At 41.7% G+C, this 12,849-nt stretch overlaps 1 protein-coding gene across 4 annotated transcripts in view; it reads left to right on the top strand.

Moving 5' to 3' along the window:
• The first annotated feature begins 554 nt into the window (after positions 1-554).
• Positions 555-12,849, top strand: part of NREP (neuronal regeneration related protein) — a 35,693-nt gene continuing 23,398 nt past the window's right edge. Inside the window, exons 1-3 of one of the 4 annotated variants that reach the window (XM_027100025.1) lie at positions 555-770; positions 3,803-3,844; positions 5,147-5,215. In XM_027100025.1, coding sequence (XP_026955826.1) covers positions 5,213-5,215 — 3 coding nt within the window. In that variant the 5' untranslated portion in view covers positions 555-770; positions 3,803-3,844; positions 5,147-5,212. Of the gene's footprint in view, positions 771-2,260; positions 3,243-3,295; positions 3,423-3,802; positions 3,845-5,146; positions 5,221-12,849 lie in introns of those variants that run through there. The other 3 variants (XM_027100012.1, XR_003431358.1, XM_027100021.1) reach the window with 3 other exon arrangements.

The raw sequence follows: 12,849 nt of genomic DNA, 5'->3' as shown, positions 1-12,849 counted from the left end.
ACTAAAAGGCTAAAGAACTTATACAGGGTCATATAGACCTGGCTCTAACCACTTTTATACACAACTTTTCACTTAGAATTCAACCTCATGAAACTTTTTACCTCAAGCAATGACATAGGCTGAAAACAAATAGAATTGTAGGAATATACATTTGGATATATTTGAGAACAAGATATCTAAGAGAGATTGAAGGAAAACCCTGTTTCTAAAGTACAACTTCTCTTTTTGACCAAGTCCTCTGATGGACTATTCTTTGGCATACATGTCAGGGATAGAACACAACGGTCAGTTTCTGACGCAGGGTTCTTCTGTCACCTGGCTGTCACCAGTCAGCGATCACATTTCTTAGCTCATGATCTGCCCCCGTCTCCGCTGGAATGTCTCTTTCCCCCTTCTTCAATTTGCTGCCTTTTGTTCATTCTTCACAGATTCAGTTTAAGCATCACTTCCTTTAGGAAACTTTCTTTGAACCCCTGGTCTGGTTAAGAAAGGAGGCTTTGTGTTCACAGTGTACCCTGTGTAGAACTCTACAACTGTCCTTATCACAATGCACTGTAACTTTGGCTTTGATTGTTTCCCTACCCCCTCACTGCAGTCTGTACAGTCTAAGATAAGGACATTGCGTTCTTCTTTTTCCTCTTTCCTAAGAAAACCTCAGTTTTGTTCAGGTCTCTGTCCCTCCTGCATGTGGTCCACGTAGCTCAAGAAAGGCTACCTCTTTCCTCTCACGAATGGATCTGGTTGTTTAAGCCAGTGATTCTCAACCAGAGGTAAGTTTTCCCCTCCAAGGAACATTTGACAATGTGTGGACACATATTTGGTTGGCACAGCCAAGGCTTGCTCCAGGCATCCACTTGGTAGAGGCCAGAGATGCTGCTAAACATCCTACAATGAACGGGGCGGCCCCCTATCGCCTCCCCACTGGGCCCCTGGGCCCCATCAAAGAGTCATCTGGCCCCAAACAACAAAATACTACTGAGGTTGAGGCACTCTGGTTTAAGTCAGTGTTTGTGTGACTTTGTTTCCTGATCGTTAATGGTCTAGGGATGAATATGAACCGTACGGATGCAAGGGACTGATATACCATGAATGGGAAAAAGATGGGATGATAAAGCTAGAAAGCTGGATTGTGGTTACATTGTGGCGAATTTTAAGTGGAAGACTAAGTATGGTCTTTGTATTGTAATGGAGCAGGGAGTAAGTGCCGGGATTGAAAAGTATTTCAGGAGAGTAGGTCTACCATGTCACCCGCAGGATAGATGGGAGTGGGACGGAGCATGACAGCCAGGAGCGCCTGAGACAGCTATTGTTACATTTCCTGAGTGAGGTGACATGGTGGGTGGTCCTATTTAGGTCCCTAGTGGTTAGTGTAGTCTCCTACACCTAGAGGGACTCAAGAATGTTTCTTGAATAGTTGGTTTGCAACTGTTTTCTGGAACACAGTAAATAGATTATGATTCTGACCCAGTGTTCTTATTACTTAAAAGATCTGTGTCACCTAGATGTCTGTGATTACACGTGGAGAAAAAATAAAGTTTAATAAATTCCAAATTTCCCTGTGTTTTGAAAGGACATCATCTTAGGTAAATTTTGCATAAACACTAAAGGCAGTTTGTGTGTGTGTGTGTGTGTGTGTGTGTGTGTGTGTGTGTGTGTGTGTGTGTGTGTGTGTGTGTAGAAATGTTTTCTTGTAGAAGTACCTTTTGAGCATACTTTCCTGGGATAGATTTTTGGTACATGTGGCAGTGCCCTGTTGGGTTTCGAGTCTGACTCTGAGGTGAATGCCCAAGATCTCAATGTTGGGGTACCCTTTACCAGCTTCCTGGGGCTTCAGACGTGCAGAGGCAGCCCCCAGGCTTCTGCCCTATCCCACTGCCCCGTTTACTCGGCAGACCTGCCTTCCATCACTTTCCTGTCTGGTGAACACTAGCCCTGAAGGCATTAGGGAAGTTCACTGAGACTTGTTTTTTCCCTTTGTTCCTAGTAATGGTTCCAAGGTAAGTTTTTTTGGCAGGAAAACGACTGTGATGTTTTAGATTAATTCAGGGAAGCTCCTAGTGGACCCCTTAAACATCGCACCCACTGGCAGCCTAATCAGTACTTGCTGCTTTGGTAGTGTGCAAGGACATCTATAGTCCTGGCAATAAGCTTACAGAGAATTTATTCTTTATAATTGAGTGTAAAACATTGCTTTTTAAGGTGTGCTTTTCTGTACTCGAAAAAACTTAAGACTAAAAAACAAGACATTCTATAAATATATGTTTAATAACTTAGTTTTGTAAGTCCACCCCCCCTTTCCTTTTGATTGTTATAATGGAAAACATTGCTTTCAGTGATTAGAAGTAAAATGTTGATGGCAAATTTAAAAGACATTACGATCCTTTATATCTTTTTTCTCTTGGCAAAGCAATTTAATTAGGAAATAATCTTGTCCTCTAACATCTGACAATTACCATAAAATTATATCCCACTTGGTTGGCAACGAAACCAGTTTGTTCGAATTTGTAGCAAAATTTTGAGCTTTTACATTACTGTGAAAAGACAGTCAGATTTTAAATTAGAAAGATGAGGTTTAAAAAAAATCAGAAATGCAAAGAACCGCTTTTAAAACGCAATCTCCAATTTTCAGAAGTATGATTTCAGTGGGGCTGAGAGTGGGGAACCTACTAAATCCTTCAGGGAAGGAGAAGGGAGCACCTGGGGAGGGTGCTGATCACATCAGAGCTCAGCTCTTGCTGCCTGTACACGCGTGTGACTGTGTGCACGCACGCGTGTGTGTGTATGTGTGTGCCTGCGTGTGTGCGCGCGCGCAGCCACAGGGCCGCTGGGGTGCTCGGGCCGCGGGCTTCCTCGCGGCCGGGAGCGGGGCGCGCGTCCCCGGCTGGGCAGACCCGGGTCGTGCGCAAACGCATGCAGCGCCGGCTCTTTGTGTGTCTGTGTGGCTCCGCGCCGCCGCGGGCACCATTTTCTGCTCGGCTCGGGACAGGCACATAAAAGGGAAGGCGGCTGCCGCCCGTCGCCGTCCTCTTTCCCTCAGATGCCCTCTGCTGCAGGTTTATTATTACAGTACGGGCCGCGCCGCCTCTCCCCGCGGCCTTGGCCAGCCGCCGGGCTATGCAGCGCCCTGGCCGCCTTCACGCTTGGCTCGCCCCCAAACCGCCTCCTCCGCCTCCTTATTTGTCTGAAAAGCAACCGCACGTCGAGGCGAAGAAGCCCGCCGGGGCAACAGAGGCCGGGCCGGCGTGAGTGCGCGCCGCGCTGCGGGGGGCGGGGCCGGGGCGGCGCGCCTGTCTGCGGGCCCCTTTGTCCCCCAGGCCCGGGCCAGCGCAGTGGGGGCAGCGGGGTGCCCGGGGTGCCGAGGGCCGGGGCGCGCGCTCGTTGGCCGCTCGCCGACCGGGCCCCGAGTCGCCGATTCCTGCCGAGTAAGCAGTCTGGCTCCGCCGCGGCAGCACAGTGGCAGCAAGGCTGGGGCGCTGGCGCCGCACCAGCCCATCAGAATTAGCTCATTGTTCACTAGCACACTAGCAGCAGAGAGGGGGAGAGAGAGAGAGGGAGAGAGAAAGAAACTGACTCTTAGAGAAAGAGAAACACTCTTGGAGAGAGAGAGAGCGCGAGGCAGGGAGACCTTCCCCTCCTTTTTCCAAGGCTGCACTTCTTGGAAGTGAAGCTGGTTTGGGTTTTGTTTCCCTTCCCCCTCCTCCCTCCTCTTCCTCCACCCCTTTTCCCTCCCCCTGCCCCCTCTCCCCATCCCCCAGCTGTCTTTCTAGCATGATACCCTTTTTCATCCACATTTGTGTTTCAGGTGTAGAGAGGAGAGAGTGAACAGGGAGCGGGGCTTTTGTCTGTAAGTATATGCCATTCCCATCCCCGGCCGGGAGCGCTGCTTTCTCTTTTGTGTCGATTTCTTTCCGTTGCTCTTAGCTGGACCCTTCAACCCTGCAGAGTTCATGCTTCTTCCCTCTTAATTTTAAAGAGCTGAAGCGTGTACTTGGAGAAATTCTGGCATTTTGGGTCCTACTGCATTAAGGCTGGAATTTAACTTGGGCTTTTTTTAAAAAAATGCACAAGTTAAGAGGGAGAATTCTTTTGCGAAGGGGTGGGGTTTTTTGCTTGTTGGTGTGGTTAATTTTTGTTCTTCTTGCTCATAAAGCATTGTTAGGAACTGTTTTGTTTCTTTTCATGAGATGCACTTTGGTGCATGCAAGCCTCCCCCCCCCCCGCCTTTTATAAAATGAATTTGTGTCCCTCCATCCTTAGACTTTATTACTCTTTCAAAGCTGCTGTCGCCTCCTGGGGTCTTTCCAGGCATTCGATCTTGCAACACTTTTTTTTTTCCTGCATTTTCTTATAAAGCAGTTGAACTTCAGGGGAGGGAGGGCTTAAAAATAACTGACTGCTTTTTGCTTGATGATGATAATAATCTCATTTGCATTTATATGTATCTGTAATACCATTATAGGAAAACTCGAAGAGCTTAAGAAACCCTGTTAGAGAACTTTTAGTTTCTCCATTCATCTTAATTTTTGTCTTAACTTATGTTAACAAAAGAACTGTGTTCTGATGACACAAAGGTTGAGAGGAAAATCACTGCAGCATGTACATTAATGTTTATTTGGTTTAGGGAGAAGGGCATAATGGTGTATATTCCTGACTTTTCCCCCTCAGTGTAGTTTTTTTTTTTTTTTTTTTTTTTAAGCACGGAAGGTTATGTAATGCAGTGCCATTTCCAAAAATATCCACTCTGAGGCATTACACTACGCGGTGGAAGGCTGATTCCTATTCTGCTGTCTTGATTGCAAATATACTGCCAGTAGTATGTCTGGGAACAAAGAGCAGCCAGAAAACAATCTATTTTTATCACTTGGTTCTACTTTTAAGTTTGAACTCCTGCAATTTAAAGATGAACCCAACAATAAGAATAGCCCAGGACTCTGGGAAGCTAGGTACCAGGGATTCCTTTGTCCCCTATTTAAGCCTACAGACCGATTGAAAAGCTCTTTCAGAAGCCCCAGTGGTTACAATAATTTGCATGTAACTTAGCTTAACCACAGAAAATGGTTATTTGTCTGTAGCCTCTAAACAGGCTTTCTCATTTGCTGACCTGTGGTGTGGCAATTTGTCTACTGTATTTAAACATATTTTGCAGGTTGGTTGGTCTCCTTGGACTGAAGAGAGGGAGGGTGCAAGGCCAAGACTGTTAAGGATTCTCAAAATGGTAAGCATTGGTCATCAGAGGAGATTCTCAATTGCTTCTTATTCGTCTTTATTCCATATAAATATCAACCACCCACCTTCATCCTGCTTGAACCCTCCATTGTTCCTACCCCATCTGACCTTTCAAAGGTTCTGTCTCTAGCCTGGGGAGCTTTGCAGTACAGCAATTTATATGAACTGGATGTGGTGAATTAGGGATTAGGTCTTTTGATTTTCAATCATTTTGAATAGAAAACTGAAATTCCTCTTTCAGAAAGGGCGATTTATTTAACTCCAACAACAGAAACCATTCTGTTCTTTAAGAAGAGTGATATGTTGTGACATGCGTGGAAGAGATGGCAGCAGTAGGGTTCAAACAAAGCAATGAGTCTTCTGTTAGAGATAGCCAGAATTTATCCCCCAAAATAGGAGTCTGTGTCCAGCTAATCCAACAGCTATAGAATCTGCTGTCTTTAAAAGCAATATATACATAGAGCATGGACTTTTATATTAATACACTGTCTATTGTATCTCAAACATAATTAGTGTTTTTTTGTTGTTGTTGATTTATAACTTCATTTATGAGAGATATCTGCTCAGTTTTAGAAGATAAGCATGTTATCCTCTAAATGAAAGTGTAACTATTTCTGACAAGCATTATGATCCACAGAGGAGGAAGTTAAGTGTTTGATGACTGATTAAAGAAATAGATGAAATACACGTTATAAACAGTTGAATAAGTGTATTAATTTTCTTTGAAAAATTTCCTCTATGGAAATAAAGTTGAACTGAAAAATAGAACAGAAATGTCATGAAACTTTTCACTTAAGTACAGCATGTCCTCCTGCAGATGTTTATGCTCTTTAAAACACCTCTTTGCCACTTAGAGTGTGTGATTTCCAAATTTAGTTTTCATTTTTTCTTTTAAACGAGGGAGGAATTTAATGAATCAAAATTGAATCCGATGTACTTGATGTTTTCTTTGAGAACAATCCAAGTATAAGCTTCCAACGAGAAAAATGAATCAGAAGCAGTTAAATGAATTCTGTTTGAATTCTGTTAATAAGTAAGCTCTTATTTTTTGTATGTGCCTCACCTGTAATTTCAACAGGTGGGTGTCAAAGCACCTAATCAAATAGATCTTGTTTGGACATAGATTGATAATGACCAAATTAAGGAACTTAAGGTTGGAGGCAAAAGGGATGAACAGAAAATTAAACTGATCAGTAGGTTTTGTGCAAATGGTTCCTAACTCCATATTAAATTCCTAACTAGCCATTGTCATAGAGTTCTAGGATGGTAATAAAATAAACTGCTGCAAAGTATTTTTGTTTATTTAATTATCTTTTACTGTGACTGGCCACATCATCATGTCTTATAGCTCTTTATCCCAGAACCTTACCCTTTGTGTCACCATACATAGACCATGAAGATTCATGTGTGTTGTGATATGTCAGGTGACCAGTTTGGTTGAACATCAGTTTGACCACTGACTCTGCCAAAACTAGCCCTATAGATCAGACTCAAAGAGTAAATATCATGTTTCCATAGTAGTGAGCGGAGTGAGCTTTGTGGAAGGCAAGCATGTGTGCCAAAGCCGAGAATGAAAGTTGGAACGATTTGCATGCCGAAGAGCAAATTCGAGTTATTACTACATGTTGTCAATTTCTCACAGTTGTCGTTTATGTATGGTGGCAGAATGAGAAATCACAATTTGTTGCTCTTGGAAGGATTTTGAGTCATGGAAAAATTCTCACAACTTTTTGGTGATCCTTTCATCAAGATGTCAGTCCCTTTTGGCACAAGCCCATTGCCTGAAATGAAACCACCGACAGTTATTGTCCGTGGGTGATTCCAAGTAACTTTCTAGCAATTCTCTTATTCCAGGAGGTCTGAGGTCTTCAAAGTCTTTTCACATTCTAATGTTAAAAAAAAAAATGTTTCGATTGTGTTTTTTTTAAAACTGATATTAGAGGGGTCTTATACCTCCTTTTCTCCTTTTTGGAAAAATGAAGTTATTTTCTTTCCTTGATTAAAACAGATTACTTTGCTGATCTCTGTAACTGGCTTTTTAAAGACTTAGCCCGTATACAGTAGAAACTAGTACTAGGGAAGCAATAGAGTTAACACCTGGCCACCTCTAGAAAATATACAAACATGCCTTTTCTGTTAAATGTGTATTTCCATTTACATAATTTAAAACATTAAAGAGGATCTAATTTCAGTGTATTTGAGCTGCTTAGTAAAGGGCCTATTCCAAATACAAATTTATAGTCAGCTCATTCCAGAGTAAGAAATTAACTAGTAGACTCCAGAATTCAAAACAGAGTGATTCAATATTTAGACATTTGACATACCCTAAAGTGATGTTTCACAACGATAATTTGAAGGCACTAAAGAATACTAATGTGCCTTTTGCATTACCAAAAAAATACAACTGCTTTGTTGACACTACAAGGCTTTAATCACATTGTATTCTGTGTGGGGGACCCTTTGGGCACAACTCCAGGGGGCACCATTTACATAGACTACAGTTCATCTGGGGTTGTGCATTTTAGGAGGACTGTTAAAAGTTTTAATTTTGAGTGTGGTTTGCCTTATCTTAGTTTTCTAGAATTTTTTTTTAATAACTCATCCCTCAGCTTTTTCAGTTTTCTAGTAAACATATGTTTTTCTAGTCCCCACCCCACCCCCTTCTTTGAAATTAACAAGATATTGTGAGTCTGCAGAAATCTTCAGCATTTCTTTAATTTATATTTGGCTTTTTGTTAAATTTAATTTCTAAGATTATATTTTATATGGGTCCTTGGTTTTTACTTAGCTGTTTTATTTTAAAGGTACTTGCTTCAGGTACATCACTGAGAAGAAAATACTTCAGAATGAGCAGATGGGTCTTATTGAATAGTTTGAAAAACTAAATTATTTAATTCAATGTCAAGAGTAAGTCCTTATTTTCAACATGACTACCCTCTGTGCTGTAAACTTGCCTCCAAGTATGGATGTGCCATGGATTCACAGTGGCATAAGCATGGGCTCATTATGTTTTAACAGAGACCTAGGAATTGGAACAATTTTAGATTCTCTCTAAGACCGATGCTGAGCTTTTCAAAAAGATGAGTTGACTCCATTGTACCATTCATAGAGCTCTGCTTTCTGTACAGTCTGTGAAGTGGCATTCATGGGCTTACAAGGAGACTCTTTCAATAATCTCTCCATTAACATAAGGTTTCCTTGTTTGAAGAAAAATACAAAGATTGCGGAGGGATGAGGTCCTGTTGGTAGCTGTGCCGTTGGGTTTTGGAATGTAAATTTACAAGTTGCTTAGTGATTCTTGATTGTGGAGATGCTGAAAAGTACCTAGGAGGGTAATTTTAGATGGTACTATCTTCTCTTTCACCAGGCCTTCTAGCACACTGTGAGGGGAGAATTGGGAATTGTTTAGGGAATGAGGACAGTAGGGATGGTCTATCTGGGTTTAGCCCCAGTCCTGCTTCCTCTTGAACTAAATAGATATTTCAGGCAGGAGAAGATATTTAAGCAGAAATCTTGGAATAAACAGTTATTTAAAGCACCATTCTATTTTTTTGTTTGTTTGTTTCTTCTATTTTAACCTGATGCAATCCTTAAAAACTGGCATGTAAATCAGATCTTCATAAATACACTGAAGGAATTCACTTTATTTTAAACCCTAAGATGAATACTTTAAAATCAGAAAATACACTTCTAAAATATGAATACTTTAGTAAGCCAAATGAGTAACCTCCAGATTATGAGTCTTATACATCCTGTTCACTTACATTGGACCGACTGGGAGCCTTGGAGTGAAGTACTGTGGCTTCCTTGCTCTTGCACATATTTTTTTAAATGCTGTTTCTGGCTGGAAAGTCTTTTAAGGTCTTATTCTCACAACCAAAGTGAAGTGGAGGGTTGAGATAATTATCTGAATAATTATGCTTAAAACAAAAAAAAAAAGTTGATTTTTGTCTGATTCATCTTGGCTATTCAAAATGTTGCTGGAGTGAGGTAGGAGTGGGAGGGATTTGCCTGAATTATCTGAATAATTCCTTTCTTATTCAGGAAAAAACTAGCAGTAAGGAAATCTTACCAGCAAATCCAATTTGAGTATACCAGAAAATATATTGCATGTACATGGACTGTGTCATCTTAGTTGATCAAGATACATTTAAAAAATTCTAATTTTAAACCACTCCTTTGCTTTGTACTGGAAAACAGGTTAACCATAAATCTCAGCCCACAGCTGTAGAAATTATGGTTACTAAAAATATTACTTATTGGTTCTAAATTTATCTGAAATGGGTATTTCTGGACATGTTTTGCACCTAAGGACAGCTTCAAGAATCTCTCATCTCAGTGGTTTAAAAAACAGCAGTGATCCTGAAACTGATCTATTAGCGCATGACAGTATTAGCAGCTCTAATGGTTTGGGACTTAAGCATTAGCATGGCTCTCAACTAAATTCTAAATATCAATTCAGTTATTAGTAGCAGTGACATGGTATTAACCTAGTGTAACACTAGATTATACTCTCTTGCATTATTTGTTAGTTGGACCACATACATTTCTTTCACTGACCAGCTAAATTATAGGCTCCCAGAGGGTTTATAAACTTCATATATAGTGCTTAATAAAGTATTAAATATATGTTAGAAGCTCAGTAAATATTTGGTCTATACATGCTAATACCTATTAAGTTGGACTTTCAAAAAATTCATCGTTAATGACTTAATCTTGTTTAGTTTTGGTGGACTAGAAGTAATTTGTATCCTTCCATTCTTCTAAAGAGCTAGGAAGCTGAAGTGAGTGTAATTTTAGTTTCCACAGCAAATTATTTTCCTTCCCCTCCTTTTCTTTTTTAATGTACCTCAATGGCATATTGATTGTTTTTAATAAATTTATTTTATTTTATTTTTTTTGGCCACGTTGGGTCTTCGTTGCTGCAGGTGGGCTTTCTCTAGTTGCAGTGAGCAGGGGCTACTCTTCGTTGCGGTGTGCAGGCTTCTCACTGAAGTGGCTTCTCTTGTTGCGGAGCATGGGCTCTAGGCACGCGAGCTTCAGTAGTTGTGGCACACAGGCTCAGTAGTTGTGGCTTGTGGGCTCTAGAACGCAGGCTCAGTAGTTGTGGCGCATGGGCTTAGTTGCTCCGTGGCATGTGGTATCTTCCCAGACTGGGGCTTGAACCCGTGTCCCCTGCATTAGCAGGCGGATTCTTAACCACTGCACCACCAGGGAGATCATCCGTTATTTATTAACAGGAGAAAAAAAATGTGCTTAAGCCATAAAGCCACTTGCCCAAAAAGAATGGCTTGCAATTGCTCACCTTTACCAGCATTTAGAACCACACTCTGAACAACCTGGTACGATGCTAGTTCTCCAGGTTTGATCTAGCTGTGGTACTCAAAACTCACAGCAGCTTCTCCTGCAGTCCTAAAAATCCCCTCTGGGATCCAGGAGGACCTTTGCTCCCAGTTTTGGAACTTTAAAGAGTCTTTACTTATTTCCAGTATAATCTCATTCTGTGATATTATGAAAGTGGTCCCAAGAAAACAAAGATGCCATGTCTGAAAGTACTGAAGAAAATGAGAAGAGTTAGCAGTAGGGTTATGCATATATTCCCATGTCAGCTGAACAAGTTGTTGTTGTTGTTGTTGTTGTTGAGCATTTTCTTTATGTTTAGTTCTTTGCATTATGGAAAGTGCACAGTTGGCCAGTGGCCTCAGTGGATTTATATTTTAGTTGTGGCAAGAAGACTAATATGCATGACAAACTTAAACATTGTCTTGCAGTATAATCTAGTGCTAAATTGTAAAATGCAGAAGAGTGGTATTATTGGGGACTCGGGATTATAGGCAAAAACTTTTTTTTAAGGAGGTAGAAATTCAGCTAGACCCAGAGATGACAAATGTATGGCATGTGTGCCACCACTGACTCCTGCTATATACCTGTGGCAGACATTGCTAATCAGTGTCTTGACGCTCATTATTATTATTCACCCTGAATATGATTTCCCAATCCTCACAATCTTGTTCTGTTAACAACTGATTGGAGTCGGCACAAAATTTGAAACTTAGAAGCTCTTTGAGAGCAGGTACTATGCCTTCTTAAGATTTTTAGGTCTTAGCATCAATCCTTAATAAATATTGAGTGAATGAAGAATTAAGAATATTCCGGTAGATTTAGTTGAGAGAAAAGCATATTTCTCATAAAAGAAAAGTATGTTTACAGGAGTGAGCATAATGCGTTTTTACTACAGTAGGGAATGTCCTCCTCCCTGTTTAGGGCCTCTGTGCTCTCGAAGACAGACCTCGCACACTCAGCCTAGAGGTTGAGGACTTGATGTGCTGAGCCAGAGGAAGCCACTGAGCGGGCATCTTGGAGATGGCCCGAGGCTCTCACTCAGGTTCCAGCCTGTCTCAGGTTCTTTGCGTTTTGATTGTGCCCAACAGAAAAGGGCACACACACTCACATACACCTTCTGATTGATTGTAAGCTTAATTTACTGCTGCCTCTCACTCTCTTTGGGTCAGGGTGGAGTGGTGGAAAAGAAAGAAGGTCCCTAGCTGGAAGGAATTGGGAAGGGAGCATACGCTTAACCTCTTTCTTGGGAGAAGGTGGCAGCACTTCCACTGGTAAATGCCAGAGGGTTCGTCAGTGTCTACTTGGCCAGAGAGGGTGTTGCTGCCGTGCCAGCTGCATGAAAGGCGGCCCCATGCGTCCCTTCTGTGAGGCTAACTGGGTGTAGCCATGTGCTAATCAGTTGTAACCACACGCACCCAGCTGGTTCTCTCTCTCTACTTCTTCCTGATTAGCCAGATGTACGTATTCAGAGTTCAAGCCAACACTTACATCACCATAATAAAATTGTTTACAATTTGAGGCCTACAGGCTGTTACTAATTTAGTCAGTAGTCTAGTGACCATCATAAGGGAATCTTGTCACATGATACACAAAAGTTGGGGAAAGCCAAGACCAAGAAGGATTTTTCTGGAACCTCTTCTGGAAACAGCACAGACTCAGAAGGCATCAGCTGCAAGGTTTTCAATATGAAACGATTTTACCAGCTCCTTTGGCCCCTTCAGATGAGGTTGGACTCATCCCCTAAGTCTCTCAGTAAGTGACATAGGTAAGCACTGTTCCTTGAATTCCTTAAGCCTACTCCCACCTCATACTTTCAAGTATTTTTTTTCAACTTCGGTGTTTAAGCCTTCATAAGTTTAATTTCTGTGGCTGGGCAGCCATGCCAGGAACTATGTGAACTCATCTTTTATTTCTAGCTACTATAGCATATATTTTCTTAGAGGGACCAGGCCACTTGTTATTCTGAACATGCCCCAGGAGGCCCTCCCTCTGTGCCTTTGCTTACTCAGTCCTAGAAAGAATGCTCCTCCTGACAAAATAAAGCTCTTCTTCCAGACTGAATTTAAATGACAACTCCTCCATGAAACTCACCCCAGGACATCCAGCAGGGATGATCTCATGCTCCTCTGTACACTCATCACACAACAGTCTACTTGTAGCTGGCTTCTTTCTGCATGCTTTTCTACCCTCCAAGATTGTAAACTTGAAACACGAGCACTGACCACTAGTAAGTGAACATCAGGCCTTTTTTTATGATAGCAGTTGAGGCTGTGATGCCTC

Source organism: Aethalodelphis obliquidens, unplaced genomic scaffold (genome assembly GCF_003676395.1).
Source record: "Aethalodelphis obliquidens isolate GAN/ISIS:26980383/991018 unplaced genomic scaffold, ASM367639v1 scaffold4, whole genome shotgun sequence".
NCBI lineage: Eukaryota > Metazoa > Chordata > Mammalia > Artiodactyla > Delphinidae > Aethalodelphis > Aethalodelphis obliquidens.
Note: the sequence above shows the minus strand (reverse complement) of the source record. Positions and strands in the feature narration are given on the sequence as shown.